Raw genomic sequence first — 18,887 nt, forward strand, 5'->3', positions numbered from 1 at the left:
GGGAGTTGTTGTTTAATGAGCACAGGGTTTCAGTTTTGCAGGATGAAAGTGTTCTAGAGATTGCACAACAATGTGAATATTCTTAACACTACTGAACTGTACTTTTAGAAATGGTTAAGATGACAAATTTTATGTTATTTTTTTTTACTGCAATTAAAAAGGAAAAAAATACATGGCTAATTAGAATCCATAGAAACCCTCAAAACTCTTTTTCGTTAGTCTATGAGCTCACCCTTCTTTCTATATGTTACAAATCTGCTAACAAATAGGAAAAACAATGTCTGGTTTTAGTTTCCTCTTTTCATATATAAAGTCCATCTTCCTGTGGAGGTGCCACTGAATAGCTTAGCCCCCAGCATACCTCACTGCACCCAACCCAATCCTATCCTCTCAGAACCTTAACCAGGAAAGCAGATGGATAATGGGGCCAGGATAATGTACAGTGACTATATTACATTACAGTAAATTGACTTGAACATCTTTAATCCAAGGAATTCAAAAGTCCACCCATTTTCTATCTCAGCTCATCCTCATATTAACTTTGTGAAATAAAGGAAGGTAATATTATTCTCTCATTAAATATGAAACAAGAAACACACAGATCTTAACATGCGTAGGTCCATCCTGTACTAGAGATCATTATCCTGCAACGATCCTATGGTACGCTGATGGTGTAAAAACCACATTTAGAACTCAGAACTCCCAGAAGTTCAAATATCTGTTTTAGTTACAAGTATTTGTTTTGATTGGGAAACATCTCCAAAACAAGCATTGGTTTCAATAATTGAAACAAAGCAATCATTTGTTTTGAAACTTTTGTATTTCCTAAGAAGAAGGACATTCTCTTATGAGACCGCAATAAAATTATCTAAATCAGGAAACTTCATATGATTACAATATTATTATCTAACATATATTCCATATTCAAATTTTGCCAATTGTCACAGTAATGTTCTTATTGCTCTCCTTCCTACTCCATGGTCCAATCCAGGATCACCCATGCATTTAGTGAACTTGTTGCTTTAGTCTCTTTTAATCTGGTAAAATTTCATAGTCTTTGTCTTTCATGACACTAACCTTTTTTAAGATGATGGGATAGTTACCTAGATTTGTCTACCTCAAATACAGGTTATGTATTTTTTGGTAGGAATGCCACATTATGTTATGTCCTTTTTAAGATATCATATCAGGAGCTGTATAATATCCGTTTCCCCCCATAACTCAGATGTTAATTTTGATCATTTGGTTGTGGTGGTGTCCACCAAATTTCACTATTGTAAACCTTTTTATTTTGTAATTGATAGGTAATTTATGGGGATTATTTTGAGACTATGTAAATATTATATTCCACATCACACCTTTACTTTCTAGTTTTAGCATCTTTTGATGATTCTTGCCTAAATCAATTTTTTATTGAGATACAATTCACATATTATAAAATTCACTATTTGAAAGTGTACAATTCATTGGTTTTTAGTATATTCACAAATTTGTGCACCCATCACCATTACCTAATTCCAGAACATTTTCGTCACCCCAGAAAGAAACCTTTCACCCCTTAGCAGTCATTCCCCTTTCCTTTGCTCTTTCCAGCCCCTGGGAACCACTAATCTACTTTCTGTCTTTGTCGATTTGGCTATTTCAGACATTTCATATCAACGGATTCATACAATATGTGGTCCTTTGTGTCTGGCTTCTTTAATTGAACATGTATTCAAAGTTCATTCATACGGTAGTTTTCATCAATCCCTCATTCCTTTTTACCTAAATCAATTATTACTATGGTTCTTGAAAAATGATGATACTCTACATCATTCCATCGACACCTACTAGTTAACGTAATTTTTATCTCCCTTTATCAGGAAAGCACTTTAAGAAAACTGGAAGCACTTTAAGAAAATTGCACGATGAAGTTAATTTTAGACAGGGTTCCCTTGCCCTCAAGTCGTTTCCAATCTTAGAAGAAAGGGCTTACAAAGACTATCTTTCTTCTCTTCTTCCCACTTGAACAAGCAGCAACGTGTCTCTCTCCGCCTGTCATCCACGGCCTCCTCCCCCTTCTCCAGGTGCCCCTCCCCGGCGGCTCAAGAGGCGGAAGTGACGCACCGGAAGTGTCCCTCTTCCCCTTGCAGTGGGAGGAAGGAATCAAACCCCCAAGATGGCGGCGGCGTCGGAGGAGCGGATGGCTGAGGAAGGAGGCGGTGGCCACGGCGACGGCGGCTCCCCTTCGGCCATCGGCTCTACCCAGCGACTGCCCCCACCTCCCCCGCCACAGCCACCGCAGCCGGGGTCCCAGGCTCCCCCGGCTCCGGCGCTGGCTCCGGACCAGCTGCCTCAAAACACGCTCGTGGCGCTGCCCATCGTAGCCATCGAAAACATCCTCAGCTTTATGTCCTACGACGAAATTAGCCAGCTCCGCCTGGTGAGGCCCCCACGGGACCCCCGCCGCCCTCTCCGCCGGGCCGAGGTTTGGGGAGGGCCCGAGAGGGAAAGAGCGTTCCCCGGGGAGGGAGCCGCAGCCGGCGCCAGAGCACCGAGCGCGCCCCTCCCGCCCCAAACTCTCTGTCGGGGCCTGTCCGCGGGTCTTGTCCGGATTTTGCCCTTGCTTTGGGGCTGGGGGCGGCTGCCTGCGGGAACTTGGCCTTGGGGGACTCCGTGCCCCCCACCCGGAAGCGGGGCCGCGGCCGGGGAGGCAGCGGGAGCTGGGCTTCCCACCTCCTCCCGACCTGAATGTGGACGCCGGAGGGGTCTCGCCACCTGCCTTTTGTATATTACCTTCCAGCCCCCGGCCGGAGTTGGGGGGCCAGCACTCCGAAGTAGGCGAGATGATCCCAGCCAGGTTTGGTTTGTCTGCGAGAATAACGTATTGTTCCCCCGCCCCCCACCCCCAAGTTTTCTTGTTGCAGAAAATAAAGTCGGATCGGTCGGTCCTCCCAAAAGCCGGTAGAGGTTTGGAGGAATTGGGACGTAGCCTCAACCCCAGCGCCCTAGTTGACCAGTAAAGTAGAGCCCTGAGAAGTGACTATTCCGGCTTTGCCTCACCCCTGATACTTCCCACCCACAGTGAAGCAACTTGCCCCTTGAGAAGGTTTTTTTTCTTTCCTGCAGTTCGTTTTCTAACTAGTGATTTACGCCCACCCGCCAGCTTTAGGAGAGGTTTTATACCTTAAAATCACAGTAGTTCAGTCCATGATTTATGAAAATAAATTGCCATTGGGATTTTCTTCATTCCAGAGGTTTCACTGAAGGTTTGATGAATGTCTTAGTTCAGTCAGGTATTTTGCTTCCTTTCAGTGAATTTATCTTTAAGTGGTAAGGAAATTGAAGGAGGTGGACATTTTGAAATGATTGCAGACCGAATCTGTGGTCGGGTTGTTTTTAAGAGGACAAAGACATATTGCTGAATGTGCTGTGTATAGCATTTTCTGAATAATCAATGTGCCTTATTTTAGGTTTACACCTCCAATCTAAAATTGATTATAATTGTGTTTTTGAAATGAAAGTATACTTATTTTTTAAAGGAAGCTTGTAAATATTCATTCAAACTGGTGGACAGTTGGTTTTTTTTTCTTGTCAACACAGCACAGTAACCATGCCAGTCTGCAGGATGGAAAATTCTTCATTTTAAAAGTGATATTTCAAAATGATTGTCCCTTAATTTCCAGGACATGTCATCCAGTTTCTTGTAGGATCTTAAATATTCCTTCAAATTTTTATAAAGGATGATGTTTGATCAGAATTCATGGTATACATTCCTGGTGTCTGGAAATTGGGCATAGCATTTGATTGAATTGAGCCTTTCAGCCAGACAATGCCTTTGTAAAGCTTGGGATGTTCACAGTTCTGTTTTATAAGTGTTGAGGAAAACTGGGGTGGGTGGGGGGTTTGTTCATTTGTTGGTCATTTTATTTTTTTTAAAATTAAAAACGTTTTTAAAGGGGGGAAAACCAGGCTGTCCTAGGGGACAAAGTTAAAAACACACCCCACAATTTATTAGTAAATGACATCTCTTTCAAGTGAAATATTCAGCTGCATTCTTAATTTTTAAGCAGTTATCTATTCTAGTGTTTTAAAGATACAAATTTGTAGTTTCAAAGATTTTTTCCATAAGGAGTCCCTTACCACCCCTCCACTCCTACCCCCCAAAAAGATTCTGCTGCCAGTTTTATATCTTAAAGATGTTTTTTTTCCCTCTGTTTTAGTAATGGGGAACTATTTCTTATTTCTTTCTTAAGGTTAATGGATAATTCTTAGATTAAATGGATAATCTTTTGTAGGGATTTGGAAGGGTCTTTGGTTGGAGATTCATTGGTTTGATGTCATAAGGTACAATTCAAGTAACATGAAAGATTCTTTCTTGCCACTAGATGTCAGCATTAATTTAATTACAATCATTTAATGAAATTGGCTGCCTAGAAATAGTGCTTGTTAGGTCCTTTACATGCCTTTTCTCATTTAAGTGACCATTTATACCTAAATGCTGTTTGCCAGAAAATCAGTAGCAGTGTGTGTGCTGCTATCTGGCATATAAATTCCGTAGTTTCTTGAGTGGAGTTAGGTTGGATATAACTGGAAGAGAGTGATATTAATTAAGAACAGAATTGGTTTCCATAAAGCTAAATGTCAGCTATTCAGTGGTTGATGAGCTAGTTTATTTATTTTTCAGGTGTTTCTTTTTTTCTTCCTTCCCAATTTACTTGCCTTATTAGGACCTCAGTCATAACTATTGTTAAATTAGAGGACAGGTGCTTGATCCATGTACTTAACTACTCTGTATTTTCTTGAAAAGATTTGCTCTAAGTTGAAATGGCTAAAATAACATTTTTCAATTACTTGTGCAGTTTAGTTGATAATTTGCTTCCTGTTGCCATGAATTATTGAAGTTTGACTCTCCAGTTTAGTTATTTCCAAGGGAGTGTCCAAATGCCTTATTAAATTGGATTTTGTTTTGTTTTTTCTGCCATTGACTATTTGCTCCAAAAATGTACCTGGAACTTGGAAATCCTGGTTACATAAAAATAACTCTTTAAATATTTAACTTCTCCAATATATTTAAAATTAATTGGATGAACACAACTTTTGAAATGACAAAACATGTACTTTGAGTTGTTTTGCCAGTAAATCACACAAATTTGTGCTGATGCAGCATTAGATTGTCACCTAGGCCTCCTTGACAGGTATGGGAGTTTTTGAAACAAGTGGCACAGGTTAAGAAGTGAGGTCCTACAGCTAGTTACAGAGCAGATCAAAGCTGACTTTGAACGTATAACTGACTCATGAGTACAGTGTTCTCACTCACTGAAGAAATGAGCATGGGAGGCTTTTCACAAGTTGTCTTAGGGAATCCCCTGGTGGCCCAGTGGTTAGGACTCCCGCCTTCACTGCAGGGGGTTGGGATTCAATCCCTGGTCGGGGAACTGAGATCCTGGAAGCTGCGTGGCACAGCCAAAAAAAAAAAAAAAGTTGTTTTAGAGAGATCCTATCATACTTTTTCCTCTGTGATTCTAGTGGAGCTCCTATAAATTTAATGGAATCCTATTAGTGGTTCAGGACAAATTTGACTAAAAGTTAAATTCAGAAGTCCTGCTTATTATCTGGAATGAAATTTTCCCGTTGGTAACAAGGTACATAAATACATGCTTTTGTCCCAAGATATTTCTCTAGAGCACTCTATCTAGTTAAGTCTGTTACCCATTTCTAGTTCCTTTCCCATCTTTTCTTTAAATGTGTTTGAAAACTTCAGTTGTAGAGAGGGTTGATTGGTAGAAAATATGAAGGAAAATGGGAAGCCATTACTTGTTTTTTTAAGTAGGCAAGCTGTCTTCCTCCTATCTCTTGCTCTATACCAGTAGTTCTCAAATTTTTTTGTCTCGGGACCCCTTTACACTCTTAAAAGTTATTGAGGACCCTAAGGGCTTACCTTTGAAAAGTCTAGAAAACACAAGAATACGCAATGCATAATTCCCTTGGCTGTCATCACATGTCATGTTACCTCTAGAAAATTCTGCTGTATCTTGTGAGAGAATAGCATGAAAATGGCAAATAACATCTTAGTATTACGAAAATAGTTTAGCTTTGCAAACTCTTGAAAGGATCTTGGGAATCCCAAGGGTCACACACTTTGAGGACCACTGCTCTGTATCACTGTATTATAGAAAATACACTCTCTGCGTTGCTGGGTTTTTTTTGTCCCCTACCATGTCATCATCAGGTTACTGATTTTATTAACAGGTACTTAAGTATAGGTAAGAAATTATAATATTTTGGGGACAGTTCACTCCTGCACAATCTCAAAGCAAAGGTGTTCAATCAGTAACCCTGTCCACAGTATCATCATTGAGACAGAACGTAGACGCCTTCCTTGAGCATTTACAAAGCACTAGGACAACAAGTGCATAGTAGTAAATACAAGAATGTTGAGGTTAATCAGGAGAGGCTTCCTCAAGATCATGAATTTTCATCCAGTCAGAGGTAGAAGAACATTCCCAGCAAAAAAAAGGCATGTAATTATCCTAATTGTTTTGCTCAGGCTCATATTAAAATAACTTTATATTTTCTTTCCAAGTGAATATTTAGGGAGGACACCCAGAGAATTTTTTTTTTAATTTATTTATTATTTACTTTTGGCTGTGTTGGGTCTTCGTTTCTGTGCGAGGGCTTTCTCTAGTTGTGGCAAGCGGGGGCCACTCTTCATCGCGATGCGCGGGCCTCTCACTATCGCGGCCTCTCTTGTTGCGGAGCACAGGCTCCAGACGCGCAGGCTCAGTAGTTGTGGCTCACGGGCCTAGTTGCTCCGCGGCATGTGGGATCTTCCCAGACCAGGGCTCGAACCCGTGTCCCCTGCATTGGCAGGCAGATTCTCAACCACTGCGCCCCCAGGGAAGCCCCAGAGAATTTTTAATTTGTTGTAATTTTACCAGCAGACGATTGAGAATTAACTCTGTCTCTCTCTGTATATAGTATTGTATCTTAAACAATCCATGCCAGGTAGATAGAATTTTTTTATAAAAGATTAAAGTATTCTTATGAAAGAGGGGGCAAGTTGTATCAATATTTTTAATAGGTAAGGGAAATTAAGAGGAGTTCACTGAAAAAACAAATAGGCCTGGCTCATTCATTGTTCATTTTTTAAATGATTTTATCACCTGTCATTAACTGTTTGCCACATTTGCTTTATCTCTTTCACTTGTATGCTCATTCACCGTTAGGAAAGTAAGGTGCAAATATAATGACATTCACCCCTGAATACTTCTTCTATATAATCACAATATCATCACTTCCAAGGGATTTAATATTACATTTTATATTCAGATTTCTCAGTTGTCCTCAAAATGTTTTTTTATAGCTTGGAGGGGTTGGGGAGGTAGTTAAGGTTCTTAAATCTGATAAAACATTAGACTCTTTAATCTAGAACATTCCTCCCACTTTTTCACTGTTTCCATTCTTTCATGACTTTTTGAAGAATCCAGCCCAGATGGCTTGTCAAATGTTCTACACAGCAGATTTGTCTGACTGAGAGGATTATAGGAAGATCTTGGTCTAGCTCCATCTCTAAACTTTAGTAGTGTAGTAAGAACCCCCCACTAATGTCCTTAAAATAAAGAAGTCCTACTTTCTAGACTAGTGCCAACAGTTTCTATAGCAGTGCAGTATTATTTGAGACTCTAATCAGTTGAGAATAATTAGGATAATCATTTCGATCTGTATAGCTACTGATCACTAAATTTAAAAAGATACAAATCAGAAGACCTGGATTCTTTTTTATTTTCCCCACATAGCTTGGTTTTTATTGAGGTGCCGTCCTAGGCACTTCTCCAATCCTTCAAATAATCTTGTGCAGCCAATACAAAAAAATAAGGAAACTGAGAGTAATCCATATTAGATTAAAGTCCATGTTAGACAGATACATATATATGTATATATATAAACAGTAAGTATCTATTTGCTAGAAAACCCTGATTCTTAATTTCATTTTTTGCCCCTGAGCAGCTGGATGACCTTGGACGAGTCATATAAATTCTTAAGGCCTCAGTTTTCTCACTATAAAAAGAAAGGACGGGTTCTGGTGTCTACATCCCTTTCAGTTCAAGGGTCTAATAAGCAGCCTAATCTTTGATAATAGCTCCCTAATTAATTGGAGAAAAACATGAACTGTTCATTTGAAAACTGTAGAGCACAAAATGAGTACATAAAAATGTGATTCCATTACAGTATTTCCTTGATTCCAAGGTATAGTTTCATATTTTAACCTTTTTTTTTTTTCCCTCTATTTTTTTGGTCGCACCGCATGGCATGCGGGATCTTAGTTCCCCGACCAGGGATAGAACCACTGGACTGCCTGGGAAGTCCCCATTTTAACATTTTTGAAATGAGAATGCATCTTGATCAAATTGCATGTATATTATTGTGGCAGTACTTTTTTTTTCTTCCAGAAGAGCTTTTGTTAAATTGATAACATATCTTAAAGTCTTTACAGCGTCTTAAACAAAATTGAAGAAGCCCAGCATACTATATTTCAAGGCATCTAACATATCTGAGAAAGAAATGCTGGCAATTATATTGTAATATATCATATATTGGAAGACCATTCCACTGTCAAATGTACATCTTAGAATCAACTAAGATTTGATATTAGAGATTAGGTTTGACAGGAAAAGTGTGGATTTCACGGATTTATGGCATATGTGTTTTGCATTGAGAAGGGCCATAGTGGCACAACAAATTTAAAAAGATTTCTAAATAAACACAAGTGAAGAAAAATTTTTATTACTGACCACTAAAGTTAGATAATGATAAAAAGAATAAACATGGCATTTTAAATCTTGAAGTAATTAAAAAAGAAAAAAACAAATCTGTTCTTCATACTAGAGCAGGAAATAACAGAGGGACCAAGCTAAACGTCTTCATTGTAGACTGATTTGTTCCATTAGTTCCCTTTTGTTTTTATAGTATATATTTTCCTAATCTCTAAATACACTGATTGTTTTTGACATAGTCATCATCTTTGCATATCAGATTCTAGAATTTTATTTTTCTGTCTTGGGTAAATTGCCAAATTGCTAGGATTTTTGTTTTGTTTTAATAAATGGAAAAATGAAATTTCTTCCCTTTAGCCTTGGAAATAATTAAAATACCCCCAAATTTAGAGCTACACTTTAAATAAGATAATTTGTTTTGCAAGTTAACATACATTGTCAGCAGTTAACATTAAACTGCTCACCTTGGGGAAAATTAGTGTATTGCTGTTTTTCAGAGGTCACTTTGCTTCCTTCTGAATCCTAAACAAAAGATAGATATATGCTCTATCGTGTCTTTGTTTTTATGCTATCGGTCAGTCAGTGCTTATAGAACATTTATGAATGGAAGAATACCACATTAAATACTGTTCTTGTCCTACAATATCAACTAATGCTTCAAATCTTTCTGGCTTTTGTGGTGCTATTCTAGTTTGTCTGTCTTTGTGACCTCCTATTTTCTAATTTTTTTTCTTTAGTTGAAGTATAGTTGATTTACAGTATTCGTTTTAAGTGCATATTTTCTGATCTTCTTACCAGCTTTTAATTATAATGGTCAGTTGAGGCTCCATTTATAAGCCTTTATTTTCTTGTCTTTTACTTCATTTGGGATTCATCTGCAGTGGTTTCAGCTATCTTCATGTGAAATTTCCAGAACCATATCTTTAGTCTTAACATTACAGTTGCTTACAGAAAATGACCAATCAACTGTAGCAATACTAGATCTCTCCCAAAATGAGTGATCTTTTTCCTTTTAAACTTACTTCTCATTACTGTCTGATTTTCCTGCTCAAAACATGAGAGATTTTATTCCTCTCAGCTTTGTCTACATATCTGATCTGTCTTCAGAAGTAGTTTGCTTGCTAATGGTTTATTCCTTCCAGGCTTTGTGCCTTTGTTCTGTCAGTATTAACTTGGCAGTTCTTGTCCCCTCTTCCTTTAAAGCCTAGTTCAAATCTTGTATCATGTGAAGTCCCTTGGTTGACCTTATCTGGTTATTTATTCATATTCTCATCCCCCAGTCAGTTGTGTACTCATACTAGTCAGTACTCATTCCATTGCATTTCTAGACTATTAAGAGATACCTAAATTCTAGTATTTAGCTAGATTCAGTGCAGCAAAATTCTAGTATAATAAAATAATTTAGAAACTACCTTGGAAATTAGTACAGCAGTAATTGACCTTAATTTTTCACTTTGTAAATAAACATTTTTTTTCAGTTTTGAGATGTAATTGATATACAGCACTGTATAAGTTTAAGGTGTACAGAATAATGATTTGACTTTAAAAAAATTAGGAAATAATCACCACAGTGGGTTTAGTTCCAGTATTTAACTCAGAAATTATCAAAGAGGTTATAGAGTCCACAAATAGAAAAAGTATTTTTCTACAAAGTTGTGTTAGAAGGTGTCTCACATCAAGTAGTTTTAACAACGTTAACAACAATGCAACCCCCAATTTTTATTCCTCAGAGGCACTACTTTCAAGTCTTTGGGTTGTTTGTCTTCTATTTGATAATATCTGTTGACTTCCTACTACGAAAGATGAGAATTTAGCCTGCTTTATTCCCCCTCATCACACACAAAAAGACATACTCTCTTTTCCTTCCTCCAGTAACATGATAAAATTTCTTTTTTCCTCACATAAATTTCAGTACCAGTGTTCATGGCAACATGTTTATGCAGGATTAGGGCACTGGTTCTCATTTGTGGTCCAGGTTTACCAGAGGGGTTCCTAAGACCCTTTCAGGGAGTCTATACAATCTAAAATATTTTCATTACTTTACTAATATATTATTTGCATTTTTCACTCTCATTCTTTAATGCAGAAGAAGCAGATATGAAAATTCACTTGTTTCTGTTAAACCACGGATCAAAGAGATTTATAAAAATGTAACTCATTAAATATTTTGTTTTAGAAACAGTTACTTATGTTAATACATATTGGGTTTTTTTTTTTTTTCAGTAGACCCTGAACAAATGTTTATAACTTACTAGTTAGAAATAGATTCCACCATATTTTAAAATATAATTTAGAATTACTCTTAGTATCAGTACTTAAACCTTATTATGTTTTCATTTACTTTGAAATGAAAAGAACTGTTTACCTTCATACCTTTCATTTGGCATACTGGGATTTAGGGAATAGCTAGTATTTAATATTAGAGTATCAAAACCTTTATTAGCTCAACCCAGTTTACCAGAATTTTTGTCCCTATAATCTCAGGAGAAAGCAAACTTGTATCAAAAGTTTCATCAGTATTTCATTTCAAGTATTTGTCAAGCATTTGTTTTTAGGTGCTATGAGAGATAGAAGCATAAGACAGCCCTTGCCTAGTTGACTTAGCCTTGATGTAGATTTATCTGAATAATATCTCAGTGTTGCACTTTCAACAACACCTATACAGTGAGAATTAACATCCAGGTTGATGACTTTGAGTCACTGCAAAATACTCAGGAAACAAAGAACAAATGTATTTTGTGTAGTAGGTTTCATTAAGATAAAAAAGATACTGGGATATCTCAGAAATATAAGAACTAAGTATGTGAAGCAAAGTTTTCAAATTAGTGGTAAGTTAAATAAAATTTATTTAACATAATTTTTATATAGCACTTTATAATTTACCAAGTGATTTAGTGTGTGTTATTTAATCCTAATGACATCCCTATATATTAGATATTATCCATATTTTACAGATGTCTGATTCAGGTTTTCACATAGAAGCTGACTTGCTCAAGGATGTATAATGGTTGGAGTCAAATTTAGGTGTTCTGACTTAAGATCCTGTATTTTTATTGTATAAAGACACCACGTTTTTAAAGGATTCAGAGTAGTTAAGTTTCTGCTGTACATGTTGAAATATTTTGGAGGATATGACAGTATCTAGTATAGGCTTTGGCTATCATAATTTGTCATACTTAACCCAAATCACTAGAAGAAATAATTAAAAACTCTCATTCTGGTTATAGATCATAAAAACTTTGTGAGCGGTTAGACTCAAGTTTGAATATGTTTTTGGCCAAAGGAGAATTTTCTTATTTCAAACTATTAAAAACCTTCAAATATGTTGTTTTAATGATCATGAGGACTATAGTCTCTGACCATAATAGCAGGGATACATCCAGAACATTCAACAAATACCTAAAGTAAGACTCAGCGCTTCCACTGCAGGGGGCATGGGTTCAATCCCTGGTGGGGGAACCAAGATCCTGTAAGCCATGTCTCGCAGCCAAAAAAATTAAATATATATATATATATATATATATATATATTTTTTTTTTTTTTAAGGAGTAAAGTATTCCTTGCCTACACATAATACTAATTTTTAAATGCAATATTGTAATTTACAATGAGGGATTCACCCACATATACTGATTCAAAGATTCAGATAGCAAACTGGGGAACAATACTAGCACAGAGAATTTTGAACCATCAGTTATGAGCCTAAGTTAATTGTTACCAATTTGGTTTTTACTTTTTAAAATTCTTCTTTCTCATTCTCTCTTCCCATAGGTTTGTAAAAGAATGGACTTGGTCTGCCAGAGAATGTTGAATCAGGGATTTCTAAAAGTGGAGAGGTACCATAATCTATGTCAGAAACAAGTTAAAGCACAACTCCCAAGGTATGTTATGGTTAGCATTGGCAATAATTTACAATTGGGGATTTTGTTTGTTTCTTGATTTTTGTTTGTTTGTTTGTTTTTGATCTCACTAAGGGTTTACTTGGATTAAATGGTTTCCAAGTTTTTGTAGCAAAGGGTACACAGATCACAATAAATCATTTTACTATGGTTTGTTCAACTCTCACCATATCTGTTCAACATTTTGGTTCAAACTAGGGCATTTAGGCAAGAAAATGAAATAAAAAGCATCCAGATTGAAAAGGAATAAGTAAAACTCTCTATTCACAGATGGTATGATCTTGTATACACATGATGTTGTAAATAAAATACATTAATTATTAGAGCTAGAAACGAGGTCAGCAGGGATCCTGGATACAAGATTAGTACACAAAAATCAATTGTATTGGGACTTCCCTGGTGGTCCAGCAGCTAAGTCTCCATGCTCCCAATGCAGAGGGCCCAGGTTCAATCCCTGGTCAGGGAACTAGGTCCCACATGCTGCAACTAAAGAAAGATCCCATGTCCCACAACTAAGACCCAGCACAGCCAAATAAATAAATAAATAAATGTATGTATAATCCTATGCACTAGCAATAAACAATCCAAAAATGAAGTTAAGACAATTCCATTTACAATAGCATCAAAAAGAATAAAAAAACTTAGTAATGAATATAACCAAAAAAGTATAAAACTTGTACATTAAAAACCACAAAACACTGTTAAAAAAAATTAAAGAAGACTTAAATGAACAGAAAGGCATTCTATGTTCATGGATTGGAAGATTTCATACTAAGATGGTAATACTCCTCAAATTGATATATATATTCAGTGCAACCCCTATCAAAATCCTAGCAGTCTTTTTGCAGAAATTGACACACTGATCCTGTAATTGCTATAGAAATGCAAAAGACGCAGAATAATCAAAACAATCTTGAAAAAGAGCAAAATTGGAAGACTACCATTTCCCAGTTTCAGAACTTACTACAAAGTTACAATAATCAAGAGTGTGGTGCTGGCATAAGGATAGACATACAGGGACTTCCCTGGTGGCGCTGTGGTTAAGAATCTGCCTGCTGCGCCCTGGTCTGGGAGGATCCTACGTGCCACGGAGCAACTGAGCCTGTGTGCCGTGGCTACTGGGCCTGCGCTCTGGAGCCCGCAAGCCACAGCTGCTGAAGCCCATGAGCCTGGAGCCCGTGCTTCGCAGCAGGGGAAGCCACCGCAGTGGGCCGCGCACCGCAGCAAGGAGTAGCCCTTGCTCACTGCAACTGGAGAGGGCCTGTGCGCAGCAATGAAGACCCAACGCAGCCAAAAATAAATAAATAAAAATTAAAAAAAAAAAAGAATCTGCCTGCCAATGCAGGGGTCACAGGTTCGATCCCTGGACTGGGAAGATCCCACATGCTGCGGAACAGCTAAACCCGTGTGCCACAACTACTGAAGCCCATGCTCCTAGAGCCCATGCTCCACAGCAAGAGAAGCCACCACAGTGAGAAGCCTGCGCACCTCAATGAAGAGTAGCCCCCGCTCGCCACAACTAGAGAAAGCCCACATGCAGCAACGAAGACCCAACACAGCCAAAAAATTAATTAATTAATTTAAAGAAAAAAGGATAGACATACAGATCAATGGAATAGAATTGAGAGTCCAGAAAGTGAACCCTTAAATTTTTAGTCAATTGATTTTCAACAAGAATGCCAAGAAAATTCAATGATAAAGGATTAGTGTTTTCAACAAGTAACGCTGGGACAAAAGAATGAAGTTGGAAACCTTTCTCAAACCATATACAAAAATTAACTGAAAATGAATTACAGGCTTAAGTGTAAATGTCAGTGCTGTATTATAAAACCTTGAGAGGAAAACATAGTCATAAACCTTCATGAACTTGCATTAGGCAGTGGTTTTTTTAGATACGGCACCAAAAGCACAAGTAACAAAAGAAAAAAGTAGACAGACGAGAATTCATCAAAGTTTAAAATTTCTGTGCCTCAAAGGACACCATCCAGAAAATGAAAAGACAGCCTGCAGAATGGGAGAAGACATTTGCAGCTCATATATCTGTTAGAGGACTTATATCCAGATGGTATTAGAAACTCTTATAACTCAACAATAAAAAGATAAATAACCCCAATTTGAAAGTGGGCAAAGGATTCGATAGAAATTTCTCCAAAGAAGATATACTAAAGGCCAAAAAGCCCATCAAAGATACTCAGCATCATTAGTCATCAGGGCATTGCAAATCAAAATAGTATGGGATACTGGTTTACACTCACTAGGATGGGTGGCTAAAATTTAAAAAGACAAATGTTGGGAAGGAGGTGGACAAATTGGAACTTTCACATGTTACTGGTGAGATTATAAAATGGTGCAGCCACTTTACAAAACAGTTTCTCAAAAAGTTAAACATAGAGTCACCAAATGACCCAGCAGTTTCACTCCTAAGTATATACTCAGGAGAAGTGAAAATATGTCTACACAAAAACTTGTACACACATATTCATAGCAGCATTGATCATCATAGCCAGAAAGTGGAAACAACCCAAAGGTCCATCAACAGATGAATGGATAATCAAAATAATGGTATGTCCATATAATAGAATATTATTCAGCAATAAAAAGGAATGAAGAACTACTGAGACGTACTACAACATGGATGAACCTTGAAAACTATGCCAACTGAAAGAAGACAGACACAAAACACCACATAATATTATGATTATGATTCCAATTATCTGAAGTGTCCACAATAGGCAAATCCATAGAAACCGAAAGTAAATTCGTTCTTGCCAGGGGCTGGGTAATGGGAGTGATTGATAATGGTTACAGGCTTTCTTTTTTTTTTTTCTTTTTTTAAATATCTTTATTGGAGTATAATTGCTTTACAATGTCTTTTTAGTTTCTGCTGTACAACAAAGTGAATCAGCTGTATGTATACATATATCCCCATATCCCCTCCCTCTGTGTCTCCCTCCCACCCTCCCTCCCTATCCCACCCCTCTAGGTGGTCACAAAGCACCGAGCTGATCTCCCTGTGCTATGCAGCAGCTTCCCACTAGCCATCCATTTTACATTTGGTAGTGTATATATGTCCATGCCACTCTCTCCCTTCATCCCAGCTTCCCCTTGGCTTTCTTTTTGTGATAATGAAAATGTTCTGAAATTGGATAGTGGTGATGGGAACACAACTGTGAATATAGTAAAAACCACTAAATTGTACCCTTTAAAAGTGAATTTTATTGTATGTGAATTATGTCTCAATAAAACTTTTTAAAAGTTTAAATGAGCTGATTTTATAGGCAAAAATATATGGTCTCTTGTCTTTATGTCCATGTGTAATTCTTTCATTAATTTCTCTAGTAGCCATTAGGCTTGACAAAGCCAAAGAACAAAACAAAAAAAAACTATTTTTTTTCAAATATTTTATCAGTGAGTATTGGATTAATCCTTGGCAAGGATTTCTAAACATAGTGATTCATTTATCATTACAGTTAAACAAATTATGACCCAATTGTAGATTTCTAAATTAACGTGTAAATGTTAGACTTACATTAAGGCATTTTGTTTGGTTAACATTGTAGTCCACAGTACTTCTTTTAATGGTTGCCTTTTTTTTTTTTTTTTTTTTTTTTTGGTAGAAGAGAGTCAGAAAGGAGAAACCATTCATTAGCTCGTCATGCAGACATCCTCGCTGCTGTTGAAACAAGGCTGTCTCTCTTAAATATGACTTTCATGAAGTATGTGGACTCCAATCTCTGTTGCTTCATCCCAGGAAAGGTAAAATAGAATCCCTTACCTAGAACAGCTGGATTGCACTATGTAAACTAAATTATTATAAAGTTACAGAGTGATTTTTTAAATAATAGAATTATTTCTACTTCTTCGAATGTATTTCTATGAATGGATTTGTTAAGCTTCTGTGCAGTAACATATAAATATGTATCATTCATGTGATCTTTATATTTAAAATTATGATTTTGAAATATACTGTAGAAGCGCTACTATTCTTTAGAAAAGCTTTTTAAGGGTTCATACTCAAGAAAAAATTTTGCGCTTTTACTTTTTGTTAAGATGCCAGAGATACAGCAATGAATAGGATAGGTATTGTCCCTGTCTTCAAGATTGTTATAATTTGGGGGAGGTGGAGTAGGAAAGACAAGCTGGTTTGGTTTTGTTTGAGAAATGTTTCATGAAGACAACTTACAACCTTCCAGATTTGACAAGAATAGATAATTACTGTGTAACAGTATACTCAGAGCTAAGTCATAGTGCTGTTTAACACAGAAATAAGTATATTGTGGTACATTTATTGTTACTAAGTTAATAAAGATCCCAGCATTCAACATGCTACTCATACCTTCACTAGTATTTTGCTTCTTGAATTCAGTGTAAATTCAGAATGAAATAATGTCTATATCTTTTTATGTCGAAGAGATGGAGGTAGAATTAAAGGTCATTTTGCTACTTAGTTGATACTGGCAAAAGGTTCCCTTAACATGGTTGGAACTAATTAATACCTAGTAAAATTTGAATGTTCTCTTTTTGTTATTTCCATAGATAATTAACATTGGCAATATTTTTAATGTACTTTCTCCATTTTCAACTTTCTGTGACGTTTGTTGGGAGCCGAAGGAGTCCTGTTTCTTATTTAAAGTATACTTTGGTATAGCTCACTTTCCTCATGTTAGCTACCAGTGCTTCTGTACGGTACTATAAAAGGGTGACCAATTAGAAACTTTAGATTCTGATTCTTATGCCAGATTTTAACCAGGTCTGATTCATAGGCCTTAACTCTTAGGTGTTCCTGGGATGTTCACTGAACTAGAATAGGTTGTCTCCTGTAGCCTCATAGTTTTTATTGCATATCTCATAAGGTTATGAATAGTTAAGCCGCATCTCCAAGCTTCATAACCTTAGAGACAATTCAGTCAGTTGTGAACGAGAGTTGAGTAGTTTGCAGCGAAGTCCATGTGGCCTGCAAAGCCAAAGATATTTTAGCACCTGACCTTTGCAGAATGCCCATCTTTTCTTCTAATATATCAGGATCATGTGATGAGAATGATACTTACTATCTATACAAATGAAGTTAAATCCAGTTGAGTCCTGCTGGTTTTTTGGAAACCACTTGTTTTTGCTTTTAATTCTAGTACCAACTGAGGTGGTAGCAATGGAGAATGTCTTCAGGTTTCAAGCTGATGTGTATCACCCTGGGCATTTGCTCTGGACAGCTCCTTAACTGAGACCTTTACCTTGCCTGCAGTGGAAAAGTCTTCCATTTTTCCTTCATAGTACCCATTTCTTCCAAAGATCTTATCCTGATTTATTTTTCTCCTACAAATCTGAACTTGACTGGAAAAACAACCCCCAGAAAACAAATAATTTTTGTTTTTATTATCACCTTGGCTTCTTTTCTTTCTTACAAGTGCCATCTATATAGCTTATACCTTGCCTAAAACAACACTGTATACTCAGATTATGACTTTTTATTTTTATGTAGCTGTTACTTTTTAGCTTAGACTAAATCTAAACTGCTAACTTACACAGTTTGCAGTATTTGGGTTGTTTTATGATTGTTCCTTTTTGAACTTCTCATCCTTAAACTTTCACATTCTGTCTTCAGAACATAAGGATGTGGCATTAATTTTCACATCCTTAAGTGAAGACATTCTATAAAATAATTTTCTTTCAGTCTAGCATATAATCTTGGTTTGGTATGTGATTTCTATAGTAATTTATTCTTGGTTTTTCCAGGCTCTTGCTCCCGGGTTATACTTAAAAGTTCAGGTGCTCTTATACTTTTTTTTTTTTTTTTAATAGTTTGGCAATTTCTTTAAATTTATTTATTTATTTTTATGTTTTTAAATTTTTTTGGCTGTGTTGGGTCTTCGTTTCTGTGTGAGGGCTTTCTCCAGTTGCGGCAAGCGGGGGCCACTCTTCATCGCGGTGCGCGGGCCTCTCACTATCGCGGCCTCTCTTGTTGCGGAGCACAGGCTCCAGACACGCAGGCTCAGTAGTTGTGGCGCACGGGCTTAGTTGCTCCGCGGCATGTGGGATCTTCCCAGACCAGGGCTCGAACCCGTGTCCCCTGCATTAGGCAGGCAGATTCTCAACCACTGAGCCACCAGGGAAGCCCGGTGCTCTTACACTTTGTAAGAGAACTCTTTTTGTGGTTTTGTATAGAATATATCCATTTTGTTAAAATTCAGGTCTCCAGTAGGGATTTCATCTCACAAATTACTTTTCACAAGTTACT

General features: G+C 37.0%; 1 protein-coding gene across 1 annotated transcript in view; it reads left to right on the forward strand.

The window, feature by feature from the left end:
- The first annotated feature begins 2,110 nt into the window (after positions 1 to 2,110).
- FBXO28 (F-box protein 28) overlaps positions 2,111 to 18,887 on the forward strand; it is a 31,054-nt gene continuing 14,277 nt past the window's right edge. Inside the window, exons 1-3 of the mRNA XM_082427478.1 lie at positions 2,111 to 2,422; positions 12,528 to 12,637; positions 16,273 to 16,411. Of these exons, the coding sequence (XP_082283604.1) occupies positions 2,159 to 2,422; positions 12,528 to 12,637; positions 16,273 to 16,411 (513 nt within the window). The 5' untranslated portion in view covers positions 2,111 to 2,158. The remainder of the gene's footprint in view (positions 2,423 to 12,527; positions 12,638 to 16,272; positions 16,412 to 18,887) is intronic.

Source organism: Balaenoptera physalus, assembly GCF_965194825.1.
Source record: "Balaenoptera physalus genome assembly, chromosome: 1".
Lineage (NCBI taxonomy): Eukaryota > Metazoa > Chordata > Mammalia > Artiodactyla > Balaenopteridae > Balaenoptera > Balaenoptera physalus.